This window comes from Scylla paramamosain, chromosome 26 (genome assembly GCF_035594125.1).
Source record: "Scylla paramamosain isolate STU-SP2022 chromosome 26, ASM3559412v1, whole genome shotgun sequence".
Taxonomy (NCBI): Eukaryota; Metazoa; Arthropoda; class Malacostraca; order Decapoda; family Portunidae; genus Scylla; species Scylla paramamosain.
In genome coordinates, this window is record NC_087176.1 from 950001 (window position 1) to 960000 (window position 10000).

The window sequence follows — 10000 nt, forward strand, 5'->3', positions numbered from 1 at the left end:
CCTCCATTTTCTTCCTCCTTCCTTACTTTCTTCCTTACTTCACTTCCTTCACTCCTCCCTTCTTCCCTCCCTTCCTGCCTTTACCTATCCGCGCTTCCTTCTCTCCTTCCCAGTCCCTTCACCCCTACAGTTTCTTCTTCCCCTTCCTCTCTCCTCTTTCTCTTCACTCCTCCATTTCCATTTCTTTCTTCCCTTCTTTCTCCTGTCTCTCCTACCATTTAATCTTCCTTCTTTCTTTCCTTCTTCACTTCTTCGTTGCCATCATCTTCATTTCTTCTTATTTACCAGTTCTTCTTCCCTAACCCTCCCCCCACCTCCCTCTCTCTGTCTCTCTCTCTCTCTCTCTCTCTCTCTCTCTCTCTCTCTCTCTCTCTCTCTCTCTCTCTCTCTCTCTCTCTCTCTCCCTCATGTATCTTCCTTCTGTCCGTCAGCTTCCCTTCCGGCTTATTTCATTCAGCATGCGCTCTCTCTCTCTCTCTCTCTCTCTCTCTCTCTCTCTCTCTCTCTCTCTCTCTCTCTCTCTCTCTCTCTCTCATATATAACTATGACAATGACAGAGATAAAGAGAAATAATAATAATAATAATAATAATAATAATAATAATAATAATAATAATAATAATAATAATAATAATAATAATAATAATAAAAATAAATAATAACAATAATAATAATAATAATAATAATAATAATAATAATAATAATAATAATAATAGAAGAGAAAGAGGAAGAGAAGAGAGAGTCAGGCAGATCATTAAAGGAAGAGAAGAGACATGACCTCTTGCATTTCCTGACCTGGTTTTGACCCTAGAGCTCTCTCTCTCTCTCTCTCTCTCTCTCTCTCTCTCTCTCTCTCTCTCTCTCTCTCTCTCTTTCGCTCTTTCTGTTTACCCATTTCTCTTATCCGTGTCTAGTTTTCTGTGTTTTCTCTCTCTCTCTCTCTCTCTCTCTCTCTCTCTCTCTCTCTCTCTCTCTCTCTCTCTCTCTCTCTCTCTCTCTCTCTCTCTCTGCGCAAACTTTTCTATTTTCTCCCGGACAAAAACCCTGATATTTTGTAAATAATAGACTACCTGGGTACCCTATTCACAGAGAGAGAGAGAGAGAGAGAGAGAGAGAGAGAGAGAGAGAGAGAGAGAGAGAGAGAGAGAGAGAGAATTGAGAAAAGTGAGATAAAGAGAAAGAGAGCAAAAAACACTAGACACGGGTAAGAGAAAAGGATGAACAGGAAGGAAGAAAGGGGAGAGAGAGAGAGAGAGAGAGAGAGAGAGAGAGAGAGAGAGAGAGAGAGAGAGAGAGAGAGAGAGAGAGAGAGAGAGAGAGAGAAAGTGGAGGGAGGGAGTGCGGGAGGGAGAGAGGGAGGGAGAGAGGAGCGGGCATGGAAGGGAGCGAGGCAGGACAGGTTCTCAGTGTGTCTCTCAGTGGTGTGGCGAGAGGCAGGAGTGAGAGGAGCTGCTTCGATCCTACATCACTGGCAAGCCCTTACAATACTCTCTTCCAGGGGCGCTTTCACCCCCTCACGCCGCCCCCTGCTCGTCCACGCCAAAAAGGGGAGGTGGAGAGAGTGATGGGTGCAGGAGGGGCGCGCTACCCTCCCTCTTTCCCCCTCACATCTCCTGCTTTCCTCCCACGCCCCCTTTCAAGACAACGTCAACTCTCAAGTTGCAGAATTTTGTCCTCAGTGATTCTTTTGGTTTATTCTAAGGTCGAGAAGTGAAGGGTGTAATCACTCACCTCGCTCACTCACTCACTCGCTCACTCACTCACTCACTCACTCACTCAGTTATCTCACTTCAGTTTCTCGGTTCGAATGCACGTGTCACTCAACAACCTCTCCCAAAGAAAAAAGCTCTTACAAAAAAATCGTGTTTTTCGTAATTTTCTACTCGCTAGTACTCGAAATTTGTGTTCTGCTTAGTTTTTACGTGTTTAGTCAGTCACTCAGCTCACAAGAACGTGTTCCTCTTCAGTCTTTAGTGTTCAATCATTCAGTCACTGTTCTGCTTCAGTCAGTCATTCCATAAGTACGTTTCTCCTAGTCTTACACATTCAGTCAGTCAGTCAGTCAGTTAGTCAATCTATGCAAAACATGTTCTACCCCAATTCAGTCAATAAAATCAATCCAAGGAACCTTATGTGCTCATTCAATCAGTCATTCAGCCAGTCATTCATTCAGTCAGTCAGTCAGTCCAGCTATACATTTTGTGCCTGCAAATTCCACGTTCCGTCCCGGCCACACTCAAGCTGTCATCATAACTCCCCTGATAACCCTAAAGGCAATGCTGTAAATCTTGTACCTCGTGCCCTGCCTGTCTAATGCCGCTATGGTGACGCGACTCCCTCAACTGACAGCGAGAAAGAGAAAAGAAGGGAGGAAGGAAGAAAAGAGATAGAAAGAAAGGAAGAAAATCGAGAAAAAGTGAAGGAAAGGGTAATTTTTCGAGTCATTAAGGCTACAGCTGCGTTTGACAGTCACTCATGACACTATTACTCTCTTTTTCCTCCTCCTTCATCATTTCCTCCTCTTCCTTCTCCTCCTCCTTCTCCTCCTCCTCCTCCTCTTCCTCCTCCTCCTTAATTCCCTCCTTCTCCTCTTACTTATACTTTATTTCTTCCTCTTACTCCTCCACAACTTTCTCATAAAATCTCGAGTTAAATACGGAAACTTAATATACGAAAGAATAAGAAAAAGAGATTAATAAAAGAAACAGTAAGTGAAAAAGAGGAGATCCGACATAAATGGAATCCTACCCTAACCAATATCTTACAAACAAAAAGGAGTTGAATATTAACTGGATTAAATCTGCAATACTGAGGAATGAGACACAACAGACATAAATGTATTCACTTCCCTTCTTCTCGTTCATTGAGAGGCGAAAAAAACAATGATATGTTATTGAAGGGGAAAGAAAGAAAGAGAGAGAGAGATAGCGAAAGAGAGAAAGGTAAGAAAGGAAGAAAAGAATGAAGACAGAAAAAAAATCAAGGCGAATAAATGCGTAAAAAAATAAAAGATAAACTACAGGTAAAGAAATAGAGGAAAAGAGAAAAAAATAAAAGAGAGAAGGAAGAGAAGTAAAGAAAAGTAAGAATGAAGGAAAATTTGAAGTGATGGATGGAAAGGAAGAAGGCATCCAAAAAAAAGAGAAAGACATTGATGAAGAAGAAGAGAGGCAAGAATGAAGGAAGGAAAGAGGGAAGGGAAGAAAACACGAAGATTAAAGAAAGAAATCTGAGAATAAGTATATATATAAAAGAAAAAAAGGAAATGGAAAAAGAATGAAGATGACGAGACGAGCAAGAGGAAAAGGAGTAGGAAAGGAGGAGGAAAGGGAAAGTAGGGCAAGAATATTTATCTATCAGATGTGTGGCGGCGTGTTACAAACTTTTTTCTCTTATATTTTTCCCGACTCTCCATTTCCGCCCCAAATGGTTTGTCTGACTGTCTGTCTGTTTCCAGTGAGAGAAGCACAAAGACACTTGAGTTTTCCATCTCTTTCCGCGTTCTCTCTCTCTCTCTCTCTCTCTCTCTCTCTCTCTCTCTCTCTCTCTCTCTCTCTCTCTCTCTCTCTCTCTCTCTCAAGTGCCATTTGTTCCATTCTCCCTTTCACCCATTTTGCTTTTCTTTTAATCTCTCTCTCTCTCTCTCTCTCTCTCTCTCTCTCTCTCTCTCTCTCTCTCTCTCTCTCTCTCTCTCATTAGGAGCATCACCAGCACGTCACCATCCAGTCAGCCAATCACCATCGCTGGTCACCGTGACGTCACCATCGGCAGCCAATACGGGCACTCCCAGAAGACACACTAACCCATTTTCATTTTTCAGCTGACAACTCTCCCTGTCTCTCCCTGTCTCTCTCCCTCCCGTGTCCGCCTTCCATCTCCTCTGCTGTTACCTCTCTCTCTCTCTCTCTCTCTCTCTCTCTCTCTCTCTCTCTCTCTCTCTCTCTCTCTCTCTCTCTCTCTCTTCCTTCCTCCATCGACTATCAAACTGAACACTAAAAATAATAGAGAAAGAGAGAAAAAATGTGTAGTGGAGGTAAATTGCTTCTCTTTCTCCCTTTTACGACTTCCTCCTGTTCATCTATTTCTTATTTTGTTTCCCTTATTCCTTCATTTATTCGCCATATTTAGTAGGATGATTTTTCTTATATATATTTTATTGTTTCATTATTTCTTTTCTGAACATTCTATTACTTCACTATTTTTGTCATTCGATGTTTTTTTTTTATTATATTCAATTGTAAAAGGTTTTCGCTTTCGTTTTTCTTTTTCAGGACAAACTTTTTAATTTATATCTTGACATCGTTTAAGTTTATTTTCGCAATTTTTCTTCATAAATATCAAATTAGTCTCTCTCTCTCTCTCTCTCTCTCTCTCTCTCTCTCTCTCTCTCTCTCTCTCTCTCTCTCTCTCTCTCTCAGTATCAATCTTAGCTCGTTTTTATGAAGGACTTTCCACAATTACATCAAAAGAGAGACAACGAATTCAGACAGACGTGATGGAGCAGGAGGAGGAGGAGGAGGAGGAGGAGGAGGAAATGAAACAAAAGAAATAAAATGACGAAAACAAGGAAATAATTAAAGCAGAAATGAAAAAAAGAAAAGAAAAGAAGAAAAGCGAGAAGAGAAGGATGAAATATTAATTCTCTTTTGTCTGCGCCCCTGCTCTTTCTGTTCCTCCTCCTCCTTTTCCTCCTCCTCCTTCTGTTCCTCCTCCTCTTCCTCCTACACATGGTTTTCATCTCCCTGTTCCTCTTCCTCCTTCATCAATTATTATTTACCAAACAAGGCTCAAAGGCCGGTGGAAATTAAATAAAAACTGTCCAAAATTCACAGAGATCGCTCGCGTAAAACAGGAATTACATGCAACGAAGGGGGAGGAGATGGAGAGGAGGGGAAGGGAAAGGGAGATGACAGGGGAGGAGGAAAGTTGGGGAGAGGGTTCATGCATTGTGTGGAGGGGAATTCATTATACTGGAAAGTGAGGAGATGAGTGTTCTCCCCCTCCTCCTCCTCCTCCTCCTCCTCCTCCTCCTCCTCCTCCTCCTACTTCTACTCCTACTCCTTTTCCTCTTCTTCCTCTTTACTTGCTGGGATTATAACCGGATTATATTAGGAATAATTTTGATTTATATTAATTTTGCACTTACCCCCCTTCGTCTCTCTCTCTCTCTCTCTCTCTCTCTCTCTCTCTCTCTCTCTCTCTCTCTCTCTCTCTCTCTCTCTCTCTCTCTCTCACTCACTTACCTACTCTCTCACTCGCTCACTCACTCACCTCCCCCTCACATCATCCCTTGTTTTATTTACCCTGACACAGTTCGCGTTCATCCTCTTTAAAGCAAATTATTCCTCTCTCTCTCTCTCTCTCTCTCTCTCTCTCTCTCTCTCTCTCTCTCTCTCTCTCTCTCTCTCTCTCTCTCTCTCTCTCTCTCTCTCTCTCACTTCACACACACACACATACATAACGTTCTGAGAGATAGATAGATAGATAGATAGATAGATAGATAGAGAGAGAGAGAGAGAGAGAGAGAGAGAGAGAGAGAGAGAGAGAGAGAGAGAGAGAGAGAGAGAGAGAGAGAGAGAGAGAGAGAGAGAGAAATAGCCACATTATTACGTTAGTTGAGGGACGAGGTTTAGGAATGTGTGTGTGTGTGTGTGTGTGTGTGTGTGTGTGTGTGTGTGTGTGTGTGTGTGTGTGTGTGTGTGTGTGTGTGTGTGTGTGTGTGTGTGTGTGTGCGTGCGTCAGGTGGTAGATTTATTCCTTCCAATTAATTTATTCCTTTCATTAATTAGGAACATAAATCGCCAGGTAATTTATATCACTTTCTTTCTTTTCACTATCACCACCGTCACTATACATCACCATAACCCCTCACAGCGTCAGCACCCCATCACCACAACCTTCACCACCATTACTAGTCCTCATACACCACCGTCACCACCATCATCACTATCACCACCTCATCATACATCAGATTAACTACTCACAGCCTCACTATCCTATAACTACATTCCTAACTACCATTACCAGTCATCACCACCATCACCACAGTCACCACTACCATCACCACCACCATCATCATCACCACTATCACCAGTCCTTTCTCTCTATTACTGATCAAGGTTGAACGAAACTTACTGGAACAAATTTTGAAAACATCGCTTCTCTCTCTCTCTCTCTCTCTCTCTCTCTCTCTCTCTCTCTCTCTCTCTCTCTCTCTCTCTCTCTCTCTCTCTCTCTCTCTCATTTTTGTGTCTGCTCAACGACCTACTTTCGCTTTCTCTTCCCATCGCATTTTCTACTTTACTTCCTCCTCCTCCTCCTCCTCCTCCTCCTCCTCCTCCTCCTCCTCCTCCTCCTCTTCTCTTTTTGTTCTTTTTTCTCCTTCATGCCGTCTTTCCTTCTCTTGCCTAAACTCTTTTCATCTCCTCCTCATCTTCTTCGTCCTTCTCTTCCTTCTCCTCCTCCTCCTGCTCCTCCACCTCCTCCTCCTCCTCCTCCTCCTCTTCTTCCTTCTTCTTCTTCCTCCTCCTCCTCCTCCTCCTCCTCTTCCTCCTCCTCCTGCTTCTCCTTCATTTCTTCTTTTGTTGTCTCGTATATTTTTCTGTTCTTTATTTTCTCCTCTTTCATCTTGCATAGTTTTCTGTGATCTTATCCTTCCTCCTCCTCCTCCTCCTCCTCCTCCTCCTCCTCCTCCTCCTCTGTCCTTCCTACTACTAAGAACACTAGCGCCTTCCATGTTTCTCCTCACCTCACATCCCTTTTCCCCTCCACATAACTCCTCCACCGGACTACCTGCACTAATTCCACTCCCTAATTCATGTAATCACTCCACCGCACGTCACCCCCGATCCCACAAATCCATGCGTCATTCCACACTGTTCCACTTCACCGTTCCATGTAATCCACGTTCACTTCATCATTACAGTCAGCCACTTTCACTTCTACCTGAGAGGGACGGGAGGGGAAGGGGCAACAGGTGGGCATTAGTGAAGCATAAAGGTGAAAGGTGTACTCCAGCCTTCCCTAAAGCCCTTTCTTTGCTCTTTATGATCCGGCGTTTAAAGGCTCAACACCGTCTTACTAAAGGAGATACTTAAATGTCTCTCAGCCTCTCATTAATCCGTCCACTTTGATCCTTTCGCTGAACACGCAAGTGGATTCATTAACTGTTCCCTTTTTGTTGTGTCTTCAAAGCCTCTCGCCCTTGTGTCACTCTTTCCATCCAGCCGGTTACAAAAATACATAAAGATATCAGGGATGAAAGCGAGGGACGTGGTATTGTAGCCTGTGTCATTTTGCTGATTCATTCCACGTGGCTTTACTGATTCGCATACATCAATACGAAACAGATGAACAATGAGAGAAGCGGGAAATATAGAGAATGATACGTAATAGATGAGAAATACGGACGTGGGACAAGTAACGTAAAGTATTAATGCTGTAATACTATTCTGAATTTGGGAAGTTTCAAATTCTGAATTTCTTGACTTATAGACTTATAAAATATAGACGTAAGACAAATAACGTAGTCATAACATTACATTACATCACAATGAATCCCAGAAGTTTCAAGTTCGGAATGTCTTGGCTTGAGGTGAGAGTTTCTGACGTACAAAAGTGGCGCCACATTCTAAGATCACGCAGCTGAGAGATACTCGGTGAGGTGTACAAGAATAAGTCACCCGTGTAACTCGAAGGTAAAATTCTCTGAACAAAAAACCACGAATAGAGTCGCCCGGACAACATATGTAAGGCCGGCCGTGTGATTCCACCTCTCAGTAAATACGAAAGATCCCAGATTATTAACTCGCAAGGGATAGAGAACGTGATTGGTTAAGGAATAAATGAGGAATCAGTGATAAGAGATTAACTCACAAGAGACCAATAAAGTTAAGGAGAATCAATTGGAAAAGAAGCAGAGGCGAATAATCAACTCTCAGTGAACTAAAACGAGATGCGAGAAACTGAATGAAAAGCAAAATAAAAGAGAATAAATCGAAGGAAAATAAAGAAAAATTACAATGAACGCCTTCGGAAAAGCACGAAATATGAAATAACAGTAACATCATTAAACACTATCAGAAACACGCAGCAAAACTAGCACTTTTAAATCATACATAAGTAGAATCCAATAACACATACTCACTGCCTGACAATTTACACACAGTACAGAAATAAGGCGAAATATAACCAATCCTCGAGCAAAAAAAAAAAAAAAAAAAAAGCACACGAGACACACACACACACACACACACACACACACACACACACACACACACACACACACACACACACACACAGTAAATATCACCAGTAAAGACTATTAGAATCACGCACCAGGAGTACCACTTTTAAATCATACATAAGCAGCATTGAGTCCCTCGTCCCTTTTACGTAGCGTGCAACAATAACTAGCACATCTGTAGCAGCGTTATATCGAGCCGCTACAAGAGTATTGAGTGTGCTGACGTGACTGCCTGAGTACACTACAGCAGCCACTTGCACACTCCCCACGCCACGCCTCCATCAGCAGTAGCAGGAGGGTGCGAGCAGCAAAACTCCTCTGCTGAATAACCTCTCGAGAAAAAGAAAGAAGAAAAGAAAGAACAAAACGGAGGAAATTAAAACCCTTAGTTGGAGGAGGAAAAGTAGGATATTTTGTGTTTTTTTCTGGTATGTACGTGTGAATTTCCTTTTTCTTTTCGTTTTTTTTTCAACTGCAAACAGAACATCATTTTCTTCATTTTCTTCGTCAGCCAGGGAGAGAAAATGATATAAGTGACAACCAGGGGAAAAGAAAAAAAAAGTGAGGGTGAGTGACGAGCAGGAACGAAGCAAAGAGAAGCAATTGACGATACCTCGGCGGCGCGTGTGAGGAGTGTGGCAGGAATTCCCGAAAATAAAGCTGGAAGTGTCACAGGAAAATAGAACGTGTGGAGTGTTGAGCGAGTGAGAGAGAAAAAAGAAGTCGGGAAACAGAAAATAAGAGGAGTGAAAAAGGAGGAGGAGAGATAAAGCAAATAAAAATAAAGATCTGTGCAGGGTAAGTGGAAAATAAAGCAAATTGAAAGATATAAAGGAGATATATTACTTCAGCAAGGAATAGCCACCACCACCACCACCACCACTACTGCTACTACCTTCACCACCACCACCACCACCACCACCACCATGAACCCCGCCAATATCCAGCCTACTTTCATGGGTTTCTACAATAGTGTCGCCACCTGCTTTAGGAAATACGCAGGTAGGGTAAGAGTGGCACAGGAAAAACTACACAGGTACTCCCAAAAATATGACAAAATAAAATAACCCATTGAAATAACATATAATTTCTTTTCATCTAAAACTTTGCCCTTCCTTCCTACCCAGAATTGTTGTTGTTATTTTTTTATACACAATATGAACTCGTATGGATGATCCCAGATTTAAACGTCAACTTCATCATCTGCATCAAGTGAAATATTTCGAGTGTGAAGAAAAAATAAATAAAATAAACGAGAAGATTAAAAAATAATGAATACACACTTTCAAGTATTATTCACACACACACACACACACACACACACACACACACACACACACACACACACACACACACACACACACACACACACACACACACACACACACACACAGACACACACACTATTATAACTAACAGGAGAGGCAGACAAGAGGACATAAGAGAAAAAACGGAAACAGCAGACACAAGAACAGACAGACAAACAGACACACATTCACGCATCTTTAACACAAGTGGAAATAATTTAAATGAGAAACACAACAGGTAACTGACACACCTCTCCAACGAATGAGAGAGAGAGAGAGAGAGAGAGAGAGAGAGAGAGAGAGAGAGAGAGAGAGAGAGAGAGAGAGAGAGAGAGAGAGAGAGAGAGAGAGAGAGAGAGAGAGAGAGAGAGAGAGAGAGAGAGAGAGAGAGAGAGAGAGAGAGAGAGAGAGAGAGAGAGAGAGAGAGAGAGATACCATATACGCAATCA

The 10000-nt window shown here is 42.3% G+C and overlaps 1 protein-coding gene across 3 annotated transcripts in view; it reads left to right on the top strand.

Annotated features, from left to right (window-relative positions):
• Positions 1–1387: 1387 nt before the first annotated feature.
• The window catches only part of LOC135113534 (uncharacterized), a 43791-nt gene continuing 35178 nt past the window's right edge, over positions 1388–10000 (top strand). The window contains exons 1-2 of one of the 3 annotated variants that reach the window (XM_064028783.1): positions 1388–1470; positions 8756–9246. In XM_064028783.1, coding sequence (XP_063884853.1) covers positions 9171–9246 — 76 coding nt within the window. In that variant the 5' untranslated portion in view covers positions 1388–1470; positions 8756–9170. The remainder of the gene's footprint in view (positions 1471–8755; positions 9247–10000) is intronic. The other 2 variants (XM_064028785.1, XM_064028782.1) reach the window with 2 other exon arrangements.